This window comes from Eubalaena glacialis, chromosome 19, assembly GCF_028564815.1.
Source record: "Eubalaena glacialis isolate mEubGla1 chromosome 19, mEubGla1.1.hap2.+ XY, whole genome shotgun sequence".
Classification (NCBI taxonomy): domain Eukaryota; kingdom Metazoa; phylum Chordata; class Mammalia; order Artiodactyla; family Balaenidae; genus Eubalaena; species Eubalaena glacialis.
The window spans coordinates 37,056,001-37,070,098 of NC_083734.1; the positions used below are offsets into that span (position 1 = coordinate 37,056,001).

Here is a 14,098-nt window from a genome sequence, read left to right on the forward strand (position 1 = left end):
TACCTTCCTCTTGGATCGATCCCTTGATCATTATATAGTGTCCGTCTTTGTCTCTTGTAATTGTCTTTATTTTAAAGTCTATTTTGTCTGATATGAGAATTGCTACTCCAGCTTTCTTTTGATTTCCATTTGCATGGAATATCTTTTTCCATCCCCTCACTTTCAGTCTGTATGTGTCTCTAGGTCTGAAGTGGGTCTCTTGTAGACAGCATATATATGGGTCTTGTTTTTGTATCCATTCGGCCCGTCTGTGTCTTTTGGTGGGAGCATTTAATCCATTTACATTTAAGGTAATTATCGATATGTATGTTCCTATTCCCATTTTCTTAAATGTTTTGGGTTTGTTATTGTAGGTGTTTTCCTTCTCTTGTGTTTCTTGCCTAGAGAAGTTCCTTTAGCATTTGTTGTAAAGCTGGTTTGGTGGTGCTGAACTCTCTCAGCTTTTGCTTGTCTGTAAAGGTTTTAATTTCTCCATCAAATCTGAATGAGATCCTTGCTGGGTAGAGTAATCTTGGTTGTAGGTTTTTCTCCTTCATCACTTTAAGTATATCCTGCCACTCCCTTCTGGCTTGCAGCGTTTCTGCTGAAAGATCAGCTGTTAACCTTATGGGGATGCCCTTGTGTGTTATCTGTTGTTTTTCCCTTGCTGCTTTTAATATGTTTTCTTTATATTTAATTTTTGATAGTTTGATTAATATGTGTCTTGGTGTGTTTCTCCTTGGATTTATCCTGTATGGGACTCTCTGTGCTTCCAGGACTTGATTAACTATTTCCTTTCCCATATTAGGGAAGTTTTCAACTATAATCTCTTCAAATATTTTCTCAGTCCCTTTCTTTTTCTCTTCTTCTTCTGGGACCCCTATAATTCGAATGTGGGTGCGTTTAATGTTGTCCCAGAGGTCTCTGAGACTGTCCTCAGTTCTTTTCATTCTTTTTTCTTTATTCTGGTCTGCAGTAGTTATTTCCACCATTTTATCTTCCAGGTCACTTATCCGTTCTTCTGCCTCAGTTATGCTGCTATTGATCCCATCTAGAGTATTTTTAATTTCATTTATTGTGCTTGTCATCGTTTCTTGGTTCCTCTTTAGTTCTTCTACGTCCTTGTTAAATGTTTCTTGCATTTTGTCTATTCTATTTCCAAGACTTTGGATCATCCTTACTATCATTATTCTGAATTCTTTTTCAGGTAGACTACCTATTTTCTCTTCATTTGTTAGGTCTGGTGTGTTTTGACCCTGCTCCTTCATCTGCTGTGTGTTTTTCTGTCTTCTCATTTTGCTTATCTTACTGTGTTTGGGGTCTCCTTTTCACAGGCTGCAGGTTCGTAGTTCCCGTTGTTTTTGGTATCTGTCCCCAGTGGCTAAGGTTGGTTCAGTGGGTTGTGTAGGTTTCCTGGTGGAGGGAACTAGTGCCTGTGTTCTGGTGGATGAGGCTGGATGTTGTCTTTCTGGTGGGTTCGTCCACGTCTGGTGGTGTGTTTTGGGGTGTCTGTGGCCTTATTATGATTTTAGGCAGCCTCTCTGTTAATGGATGGGGCTGTGTTCCTCTCTTGCTAGTTGTTTGGCATAGGGTGTCCAGCACTGTAGCTTGCTGGTCGTTGAGTGAAGCTGGGTCTTGATGTTGAGATGGAGATCTGTGAGAGATTTTCGCCGTTTGGTATTACGTGGAGCTGGGAGGTCTCTTGTGGACCAGTGTCCTGAAGTTGGCTCTCCCACCTCAGAGGCACAGCCCTGATGCCTGGCTGGAGCACCAAGAGCCTTTCATCCACACGGCTCAGAATAAAAGGGAGAAAAAATGGAAAGAAAGAAAAAAAGAGGATAAAATAAAATAAAATAAAGCAATTATAATAAAAAATAAAAAAAATTGTTAAGAGTAAATTTATTAAGAAAAAAAATTTTTTTAATTTTTAAAAATAGATTTATTAATTTTTTATACTAAAAATAAGAAAAAAATTATTTAGAAAAAATTTATTAAGAAAAAAAATTTTTTAATTTTTTAAAATAAAAAATATGAAAAAACTTATTAAAAATTTTTTTAAAAATAGAAAATAAGGAAAAAATTATTAAGAAAACATTTATTAGGGAAAAAAAAATTTTTAAGCCCCAAAAAAAAAAAAAAAAAAAAAAACGGACGGGCCTAACCCTAGGACTAACGGTGAGAGCAAAGCTATACAGACAAAATCTCACCCAGAAGCATACACATCTACACTCACAAAAAAAAGGAAAAGGGGAAAAGTTAATATATCCTGCTCCCAAAGTCCATCTCCTAAATTTGGGATGATTCGTTGTCTATTCAGGTATTCAACAGATGCAGGCACATCAAGTTGTTTGTGGAGCTTTAATCCGCTGCTTCTGAGGCTGCTGGGAGAGATTTCCCTTTCTCTTCTTTGTTCGTACCGCTCCCGGGGTTCAGCTTTGGATTTGGACCCGCCTCTGCATGTAGGTCCCCTGAGGGCGTCTGTTCCCCGCCCAGACAGAACGGGGTTAAAGCAGCAGCTGATTCTGCGGCTCTGGCTCAGTCAGGCTGGGGGGAAGGAGCGGTACAGAGGAGGCGGGGCGAGCCTGTGGCGGCAGAAGCCGGCGTGACGTTGCAGCAGCCTGAGGCGCGCCGTGCGCTCTCCCGGGGAAGTTGTCCCCGGATTACGGGAGCCTGGCCGTGGCGGGCTGCACAGGCTCCCGGGAGGGGCGGTGTGGAGAGTGACCTGTGCTCGCACACAGGCTTCTTTGTGGCGGCAGCAGCAGCCTTAGCGTCTCATGCCCGTCTCTGGGGTCCGCGCTGATAGCCGCGGCTCGCGCCCGTCTCTGGAGTTCGTTTAAGTGGCGCTCTGAATCCCCTCTCCTTGCACGCCGCGAAACACAGAGGCAAGAAAAAATCTCCTGCCTCTTCGGCAGCTGCAGACTTTTTCTCGTGCACCCTCCCGGCTAGTTGTGGTGCGTTAGACCCTTCAGGCTGTGTTCACGCAGCCAACCCCAGTCCTCTCCCTGGGATCCGACCGAAGCCCGCGCCTCAGCTCCCAGCCCCCGCCCGCCCTGGCGGGTGAGCAGACAAGCCTCTCGGGCTGGTGAGTGCTGCTCGGCGCCGAGCCTCTGTGCGGGAATCTCTCCGTTTTTCCCTCTGCGTCCCTGTTGCTGTGGGATCCGCGCTGATAGCCGCGGCTCGCGCCCGTCTCTGGAGCTCGTTTAGGCGGCGCTCTGAATCCCCTCTCCTTGCGCGCCGCGAAACAAAGAGGCAAGAAAAATTCTCTTGCCTCTTTGGCAGCCGCAGTCTTTTTCCCGGACTCCCTCCCGGCTAGCACCGAAGCCCGAGCCCCAGCTCCCAGGCCCCGCCCGCCCCGGCGGCTGAGCAGACAAGCCTCTCGGGCTGGTGAGTGCTAGTCGGCACCGCTCCTCTGTGCGGGAATCTCCGCTTTGCCCTCCGCACCACTGTGGCTGCGCTCTCCTCCGTGGCTCCGAAGCTTCCCCCCTCTGCTACCCGCAGTCTCTGCCCACGAAGGGGCTTCCTAGTGTGTGGAAACCTTTCCTCCTTCACAGCTCCCTCCCACTGGTGCAGGTCCCGTCCCTATTCTTTTGTCTCTGTTATTTCTTTTTTCTTTTGCCCTACCCAAGTACGTGGGGATTTTCTTGCCTTTTGGGAGGTCTGACGTCTTCTGCCAGCGTTCAGTGGGTGTTCTGTAGGAGCAGTTCCACGTGTAGATGTATTTCTCATGTATCTGTGGGGAGGAAGGTGATCTCCGCGTCTTACTCTTCCGCCATCTTGCCCCTCTGGCACAGGCACTTTAGAAAACAGTTTAGCAGTTTCTTAAAAAGTTAATATGCACTTAGCATATGATGAAGCAATCCCACCCTTAGGTATTTTACCCCAAAGAAATGAAAACATATGCTCGCACAAAACATATGTTCACACACACGTGAGTGTTTTCAGAGGCTTTGTTCATAATAGCCAAAAAACTAGAAACAACTCAAATGTTCATCAGATGATGAATGCGTAAACAAACTGTGTATCCACACAACTAGAATACTACTCAGCAATAAAAAGGAATGAACTACTGACAGGTGCAACAAAACAGATGAATCTCCAAAGAGACTGGCTAAGTGAAAGAAGCCAAAAACAAAAGGCTACATGCCACATGATTTCATTTATAACGTATTCTGGAAAAGGCAACATTATACAGACAAAAATCAGATTGGTGGTTGCCAGGGGCTAGTAGTGAGAGGAGGATGGACTGACTACAAAGGGACATGAGGGGTCTTTTGGGAGTGCAGAAGTTTTCTTTACCTCAAATGTGGTGGTGGCTACAGAACTATACGTTTGTCAAAACACATCACACTGTATATGTAAAAATGGTGAATTTTGTTAAATGAAACTTATACATAAATAAACTTGACTTAAGAAAATAATAAAACAAACCTAAAGAAAATTGAGTGAAAATAAATGTAAGAAAAATCAACTTACAATTTTTCCAATTCAAGGGTCATCATGAGGATGCTTTCAATTGTTGTAAGTGACACTTGTGTTGTTCCCATGTCTCTGAAGGAGAAGCCCAAACATGCATGATATAAAACCTAAAGACAAAAATTCTAAACTTAGAAAGATACTTAACATGTGATTACTTCAATTCTGGCTTCTTACTTCCCATACATGATAATTCCAAAGAGCTCTTACTGAAGAAACTTAAATTTGCGTCATCAAATTAATGAGCTTGGTGCTGAACAGTACAATCATTTTTTATTATCCTAACTTCTCATTTTCAATTGCATCTACCTCTTTTGATCACTCTTTTTAAAAAAAATACTGTAACCCTTATTCCTTTTTGCTTTCTGGGATAAATAATATTCCTACATGCATCTACATGTTCCATATCTATGTGTGTTCTTCAACACTGTTCTCATTCTCTGCTGGCTGTCTTACCCATATATGTTCTTTCTTAATCCTTTTCTTTGCCAATAACTCTTATTTTCAATAACCCAGTTAAAATCTAAATTATGACTTTTTAGCCAAAGTACTCAATCTTTGACAAAAGTAAAAAAGAGCAGAAATTATCTCATGAGCCATGAAACTGTTGCAATACTTACAAACATTTTAATGCTGGCAATTTAAAAAGATAAGAATCTTCAACTCCTGTCAAAGGATTACGATTGAGAATTCTGAAAAATGGAATGGAATTAAAATTATCTGCATTTTCAATTACTTCCATGAAAGCTTATATGGATTTTTTTTGGTATGGAACTTGAAGGTTAAAAAAAAAACATTTTCTGTCTTTACCTATAAATCACCCTTAGAATCTGTAAAACACTCTTTCATTGGGAATTACCCAGGTCTCTAGATGATAAAGTGGAGAAGAGAAATAAACAAACAAACAAACAAATAGGAAAAAAGTGGCTAGCAAAGAAAAAAATATGCCAAAGAACTTTTCAGGTTAAAAACCCTAGAAGTGGGCTTCCCTGGTGGCGCAGTGGTTGAGAATCTGCCTGCCAATGCAGGGGACACGGGTTCGAGCCCTGGTCTGGGAAGATCCCACATGCCGCGGAGCAACTAGGCCCGTCAGCCACAATTGCTGAGCCTGCGCGTCTGGAGCCTGTGCTCCGCAACAAGAGAGGCCGCGATAGTGAGAGGCCCGCGCACCGTGATGAAGAGTGGCCCCCACTTGCCGCAACTAGAGAAAGCCCTCGCACAGAAACGAAAACCCAACACAGCCATAAATAAATAAATAAATAATTCCCATTTTAAAAAAAACAAAAACAAAAACCCTAGAAGTGACTATACTGGCAGGAAGCCCTTGCTGTGTAAAAAAGTACTACTTCTAGTGTCCCCCATCATTCAAGGTGTGTTTCTTTCATCTCTACAAATTTTTTTAAATTTCGTGATTTAAACTACCCAGTTAGAGGGAGGGGCAAGATGGCGGAAGAGTAAGACACGGAGATCACCTTCCTCCCCACAGATACATGAGAAATACATCTACACGTGGAACTGCTCCTACAGAACACCCACTGAACGCTGGCAGAAGACGTCAGACCTCCCAAAAGGCAAGAAAATCCCCACGTACTTGGGTAGGGCAAAAGAAAAAAGAAATAACAGAGACAAAAGAATAGGGACGGGACCTGCACCAGTGGGAGGGAGCTGTGAAGGAGGAAAGGTTTCCACACACTAGGAAGCCCCTTCGTGGGCAGAGACTGCGGGTAGCAGAGGGGGGAAGCTTCGGAGCCACGGAGGAGAGCGCAGCCACAGTGGTGCGGAGGGCAAAGCGGAGATTCCCGCACAGAGGAGCGGTGCCGACTAGCACTCACCAGCCCGAGAGGCTTGTCTGCTCAGCCGCCGGGGCGGGCGGGGCCTGGGAGCTGGGGCTCGGGCTTCGGTGCTAGCCGGGAGGGAGTCCGGGAAAAAGACTGCGGCTGCCAAAGAGGCAAGAGAATTTTTCTTGCCTCTTTGTTTCGCGGCGCGCAAGGAGAGGGGATTCAGAGCGCCGCCTAAACGAGCTCCAGAGACGGGCGCGAGCCGCGGCTATCAGCGCGGATCCCACAGCAACAGGGACGCAGAGGGAAAAACGGAGAGATTCCCGCACAGAGGCTCGGCGCCGAGCAGCACTCACCAGCCCGAGAGGCTTGTCTGCCCACCCGCCGGGGCGGGCGGGGGCTGGGAGCTGAGGCGCGGGCTTCGGTCGGATCCCAGGGAGAGGACTGGGGTTGGCTGCGTGAACACAGCCTGAAGGGTCTAGCGCACCACAACTAGCCGGGAGGGTGCACGAAAAAAGGTCTGCAGCTGCCGAAGAGGCGGGAGACTTTTTCTTGCCTCTTTGTTTCGCGGCGTGCAAGGAGAGGGGATTCAGAGCGCCACTTAAACGAACTCCAGAGACGGGCGCGAGCCGCGGCTATCAGCGCGGACCCCAGAGACGGGCATGAGACGCTAAGGCTGCTGCTGCCGCCACCAAACAGCCTGTGGGCGAGCACAGGTCATTCTCCACACCGCCCCTCCCGGGAGCCTGTGCAGCCCGCCACGGCCAGGCTCCCGTAGTCCGGGGACAACTTCCCCGGGAGAGCGCACGGCGCGCCTCAGGCTGCTGCAACGTCACGCCGGTTTCTGCCGCCGCAGGCTCGCCCCACCTCCTCCGTACTGCTCCCTCCCCCCGGCCTGACTGAGCCAGAGCCCCCGAATCAGCTGCTGCTTTAACCCCGTTCTGTCTGGGCGGGGAACAGACGCCCTCAGGGGACCTACATGCAGAGGCGGGTCCAAATCCAAAGCTGAACCCCGGGAGCGGTACGAACAAAGAAGAGAAAGGGAAATCTCTCCCAGCAGCCTCAGAAGCAGCGGATTAAAGCTCCACAAACAACTTGATGTGCCTGCATCTGTTGAATACCTGAATAGACAACGAATCATCCCAAATTTAGGAGATGGACTTTGGGAGCAGGATATATTAACTTTTCCCCTTTTCCTTTTTTTTGTGAGTGTAGATGTGTATGCTTCTGGGTGAGATTTTGTCTGTATAGCTTTGCTCTCACTGTTAGTCCTAGGGTTAGGTCCGTCCATTTTTTTTTTTTTTTTTGGCTTAAAAATTTTTTTTCCCTAATAAATGTTTTCTTAATAATTTTTTCCTTATTTTCTATTTTTAAAAAAATTTTTAATAAGTTTTTTCACATTTTTTATTTTAAAAAATTAAAAAAGTTTTTTTCTTAATAAATTTTTTCTAAATAATTTTTTTCTTATTTTTAGTATAAAAAATTAATAAATCTATTTTTAAAAATTAAAAAAAAATTTTTTTCTTAATAAATTTACTCTTAATAATTTTTTTTCTTATTTTTTATTATAATTGCTTTATTTTATTTTATTTTATCCTCTTTTTTTCTTTCTTTCCATTTTTTCTCCCTTTTATTCTGAGCCATGTGGATGAAATGCTCTTGGTGCTCCAGCCAGGCATCAGGGCTGTGCCTCTGAGGTGGGAGAGCCAACTTCAGGACACTGGTCCACAAGAGACCTCCCAGCTCCACGTAATACTAAACGGCGAAAATCTCTCACAGATCTCCATCTCAACATCAAGACCCAGCTTCACTCAACGACCAGCAAGCTACAGTGCTGGACACCCTATGCCAAACAACTAGCAAGAGAGGAACACAGCCCCATCCATTAACAGAGAGGCTGCCTAAAATCATAATAAGGCCACAGACACCCCAAAACACACCACCAGACGTGGACGAACCCACCAGAAAGACAACATCCAGCCTCATCCACCAGAACACAGGCACTAGTTCCCTCCACCAGGAAACCTACACAACCCACTGAACCAACCTTAGCCACTGGGGACAGATACCAAAAACAACGGGAACTACGAACCTGCAGCCTGTGAAAAGGAGACCCCAAACACAGTAAGATAAGCAAAATGAGAAGACAGAAAAACACACAGCAGATGAAGGAGCAGGGTCAAAACACACCAGACCTAACAAATGAAGAGAAAATAGGTAGTCTACCTGAAAAAGAATTCAGAATAATGATAGTAAGGATGATCCAAAGTCTTGGAAATAGAATAGACAAAATGCAAGAAACATTTAACAAGGACGTAGAAGAACTAAAGAGGAACCAAGAAACGATGACAAGCACAATAAATGAAATTAAAAATACTCTAGATGGGATCAATAGCAGCATAACTGAGGCAGAAGAACGGATAAGTGACCTGGAAGATAAAATGGTGGAAATAACTACTGCAGACCAGAATAAAGAAAAAAGAATGAAAAGAACTGAGGACAGTCTCAGAGACCTCTGGGACAACATTAAACGCACCAACATTCGAATTATAGGGGTCCCAGAAGAAGAAGAGAAAAAGAAAGGGACTGAGAAAATATTTGAAGAGATTATAGTTGAAAACTTCCCTAATATGGGAAAGGAAATAGTTAATCAAGTCCTGGAAGCACAGAGAGTCCCATACAGGATAAATCCAAGGAGAAACACACCAAGACACATATTAATCAAACTATCAAAAATTAAATATAAAGAAAACATATTAAAAGCAGCAAGGGAAAAACAACAGATAACACACAAGGGCATCCCCATAAGGTTAACAGCTGATCTTTCAGCAGAAACGCTGCAAGCCAGAAGGGAGTGGCAGGATATACTTAAAGTGATGAAGGAGAAAAACCTACAACCAAGATTACTCTACCCAGCAAGGATCTCATTCAGATTTGATGGAGAAATTAAAACCTTTACAGACAAGCAAAAGCTGAGAGAGTTCAGCACCACCAAACCAGCTTTACAACAAATGCTAAAGGAACTTCTCTAGGCAAGAAACACAAGAGAAGGAAAACACCTACAATAACAAACCCAAAACATTTAAGAAAATGGGAATAGGAACATACATATCGATAATTACCTTAAATGTAAATGGATTAAATGCTCCCACCAAAAGACACAGACGGGCCGAATGGATACAAAAACAAGACCCATATATATGCTGTCTACAAGAGACCCACTTCAGACCTAGAGACACATACAGACTGAAAGTGAGGGGATGGAAAAAGATATTCCATGCAAATGGAAATCAAAAGAAAGCTGGAGTAGCAATTCTCATATCAGACAAAATAGACTTTAAAATAAAGACAATTACAAGAGACAAAGACGGACACTATATAATGATCAAGGGATCGATCCAAGAGGAAGGTATAACAATTGTAAATATTTATGCACCCAACATAGGAGCACCTCAATACATAAGGCAAATACTAACAGCCATAAAAGGGGAAATCGACAGTAACACAATCATAGTAGGGGACTTTAACACCCCACTTTCACCAATGGACAGATCATCCAAAATGAAAATAAATAAGGAAACACAAGCTTTAAATGATACATTAAACAAGATGGACTTAATTGATATTTATAGGACATTCCACCCAAAAACAACAGAATACACATTTTTCTCAAGTGCTCATGGAACATTCTCCAGGATAGATCATATCTTGGGTCACAAATCAAGCCTTGGTAAATTTAAAAAAATTGAAATCGTATCAAGTATCTTTTCCGACCACAACGCTATGAGACTAGATATCAATTACAGGAAAAGATCTGTAAAAAATACAAACACATGGAGGCTACACAATACACTACTTAATAACGAAGTGATCACTGAAGAAATCAAAGAGGAAATCAAAAAATACCTAGAAACAAATGACAATGGAGACACGACGATCCAAAACCTATGGGATGCAGCAAAAGCAGTTCTAAGAGGGAAGTTTATAGCAATACAAGCCTACATCAAGAAACAGGAAACATCTCGAATAAACAACCTAACCTTGCACCTAAAGCAATTAGAGAAAGAAGAACAAAAAAACCCCAAAGCTAGCAGAAGGAAAGAAATCATAAAGATCAGATCAGAAATAAATGAAAAAGAAATGAAGGAAACAATAGCAAAAATCAATGAAACTAAAAGCTGGTTCTTTGAGAAGATAAACAAAATTGATAAACCATTAGCCAGACTCATCAAGAGAAAAAAGGAGAAGACTCAAATTAATAGAATTAGAAATGAAAAAGGAGAAGTAACCACTGACACTGCAGAAATACAAACGATCATAAGAGATTACTACAAGCAACTCTATGCTAATAAAATGGACAACCTGGAAGAAATGGACAGATTCTTAGAAATGCACAACCTGCCGAGACTGAACCAGGAAGAAATAGAAAATATGAACAGACCAATCACAAGCACTGAAATTGAAACTGTGATTAAAAATCTTCCAACACACAAAAGCCCAGGACCAGATGGCTTCACAGGCGAATTCTATCAAACATTTAGAGAAGAGCTAACACCTATCCTTCTCAAACTCTTCCAAAATATTGCAGAGGGAGGAACACTCCCCAACTCATTCTACGAGGCCACCATCACCCTGATACCAAAACCAGGCAAAGATGTCACAAAGAAAGAAAACTACAGGCCAATATCACTGATGAACATAGATGCAAAAATCCTCAACAAAATACTAGCAAACAGAATCCAACAGCACATTAAAAGGATCATACACCATGATCAAGTGGGGTTTATTCCAGGAATGCAAGGATTCTTCAATATACGCAAATCAATCAACGTGATACATCATATTAACAAATTGAAGGAGAAAAACCATATGATCATCTCAATAGATGCAGAGAAAGCTTTCGACAAAATTCAACACCCATTTATGATAAAAGTCCTGCAGAAAGTAGGCATAGAGGGAACTTTCCTCAACATAATAAAGGCCATATATGACAAACCCACAGCCAACATTGTCCTCAATGGTGAAAAACTGAAACCATTTCCACTAAGATCAGGAACAAGACAAGGTTGCCCACTCTCACCACTATTATTCAACATAGTTTTGGAAGTGTTAGCCACAGCAATCAGAGATGAAAAAGAAATAAAAGGAATCCAAATCGGAAAAGAAGAAGTAAAGCTGTCACTGTTTGCAGATGACATGATACTATACATAGAGAATCCAAAAGATGCTACCAGAAAACTACTAGAGCTAATCAATGAATTTGGTAAAGTAGCAGGATACAAAATTAATGCACAGAAATCTCTTGCATTCCTGTATACTAATGATGAAGAATCTGAAAGTGAAATTAAGAAAACACTCCCGTTTACCATTGCAACAAAAAGAATAAAATACCTAGGAATAAACCTACCTAAGGAGACAAAAGACCTGTATGCAGAAAATTATAGGACACTGATGAAAGAAATTAAAGATGATACAAATAGATGGAGAGATATACCATGTTCTTGGATTGGAAGAATAAACATTGTGAAAATGACTCTGCTACCCAAAGCAATCTACAGATTCCATGCAATCCCTATCAAACTACCACTGGCATTTTTCACAGAACTAGAACAAAAAATTTCACAATTTGTATGGAAACACAAAAGACCCCGAATAGCCAAAGCAATCTTGAGAACGAAAAATGGAGCTGGAGGAATCAGGCTCCCTGACTTCAGACTATATTACAAAGCTACAGTAATCAAGACAGTTTGGTACTGGCACAAAAACAGAAATATAGATCAATGGAACAGGATAGAAAGCCCAGAGATAAGCCCACGCACATATGGTCACCTTATCTTTGATAAAGGAGGCAAGCATATACAGTGGAGAAAAGACAGCCTCTTCAATAAGTGGTGCTGGGAAAATTGGACAGGTACATGTAAAAGTATGAAATTAGAACACTCCCTAACACCATACACAAAAATAAACTCAAAATGGATTAAAGACCTAAGTGTAAGGCCAGACACTATCAAACTCTTAGAGGAAAACATAGGCAGAACACTGTATGACATAAGTCACAGCAAGATCCTTTTTGACCCAGGTCCTAGAGAAATGGAAATAAAAACACAAATAAACAAATGGGACCTAATGAAACTTAAAAGCTTTTGCACAGCAAAGGAAACCATAAACAAGACCAAAAGACAACCCTCAGAATGGGAGAAAATATTTGCAAATGAAGCAACGGACAAAGGATTAATCTCCAAGATTTACAAGCAGCTCATGCAGCTCAATAACAAAAAAACAAACAACCCAATCCAAAAATGGGCAGAAGACCTAAATAGACATTTCTCCAAAGAAGAGATACAGATTGCCAACAGACACATGAAAGAATGCTCAACATCTTTAATCATTAGAGAAATGCAAATCAAAACTACAATGAGGTATCATCTCACACCGGTCAGAATGGCCATCATCAAAAAATCTAGAAACAATAAATGCTGGAGAGGTTGTGGAGAAAAGGGAACACTCTTGCACTGTTGGTGGGAATGTAAATTGATACAGCCACTATGGAGAACAGTATGGAGGTTCCTTAAAAAACTAAAAATAGAACTACCATATGACCCAGCAATCCCACTACTGGGCATATACCCTGAGAAAACCATAATTCAGAAAGAGTCATGTACCAAAATATTCATTGCAGCTCTGTTTACAATAGCCAGGACATGGAAGCAACCTAGGTGTCCATCATCGGATGAATGGATAAAGAAGATGTGGCACATATATACAATGGAATATTACTCAGCCATAAAAAGAAATGAAATGGAGGTGTTTGTAATGAGGTGGATGGAGTTAGAGTCTGTCATACAGAGTGAAGTAAGTCAGAAAGAGAAAAACAAATACAGTATGCTAACACATATATATGGAATCTAAGGGAAAAAAAAAAAAAAGAGGTCATGAAGAACCTAGTGGCAAGATGGGAATAAAGACACAGACCTACTAGAGAATGGACTTGAGGATATGGGGAGGGGGAGGGGTGAGATGTGACAGGGTGAGAGAGTGTCATGGACATATATACACTACCAAATGTAAAATAGATAACTAGTGGGAAGCAGCCGCATAGCACAGGGAGATCAGCTCGGTGCTTTGTGACCACCTAGAGGGGTGGGATAGGGAGGGTGGGAGGGAGGGAGATGCAAGAGGGAAGAGATATGGCAACATATGTATATGTGTAACTGATTCACTTTGTTGTAAAGCAGAAGCTAGCACACCATTGTAAAGCAATTATACTTCAATAAAGATGTTTAAAAAAATAAATAAATAAATAAATAAACTACCCAGTTAAAGACAAAAATAGGGCTAATTCCTTGGTTTTGGAGCCAGAGAAGAAGAGATAAATCCAAGAGGAACTGGTGAAAGCCATACTCCCATCACATAGTCCCATGGGTATTCTTGTATCATAGCCTTTGTTACTGTGTATGTAATCACCTGTTTATTTGTCAGTCTCCTAGACTGTCAGCAACTTGAGAGCAGGGACCACACTTTATTGTCATTATCATTCCTCTGCCTGACATAGTGCCTAATATTTACAAGGTATTTAATAAATGTTTGCTGAATAAATAAATAAGTTTGTTTATACATCAATAAAATAAACAAATTAATTTTGGGGAACAAAATTTTATTCCAAAATGCTGGAATAGATTTTCTTCTTAGTTCTTTCTTTCTTTTTTTTTTTTTCTTAGTTCTTTAAAACAAATAAGGGGGAAAAAAACCCCAAAAGAAACAGGAAGAAAGAAAAGAATATCTGACTTTAGGTTAACTCTACTCAAGAATTATTAATGCATTTTTGCGAATATTATAAAGATAATTATCAAAACTAATATCTTTTGGGT

At 41.7% G+C, this 14,098-nt stretch overlaps 1 protein-coding gene across 1 annotated transcript in view; it reads right to left on the minus strand.

Moving 5' to 3' along the window:
• Positions 1–14,098, minus strand: part of LOC133080599 (leucine-rich repeat-containing protein 37A-like) — a 60,743-nt gene that overhangs the window by 23,133 nt on the left and 23,512 nt on the right. Inside the window, 2 exon segments of the mRNA XM_061176583.1 lie at positions 4,453–4,527; positions 5,073–5,144. Coding sequence (XP_061032566.1) covers positions 4,453–4,527; positions 5,073–5,144 — 147 coding nt within the window.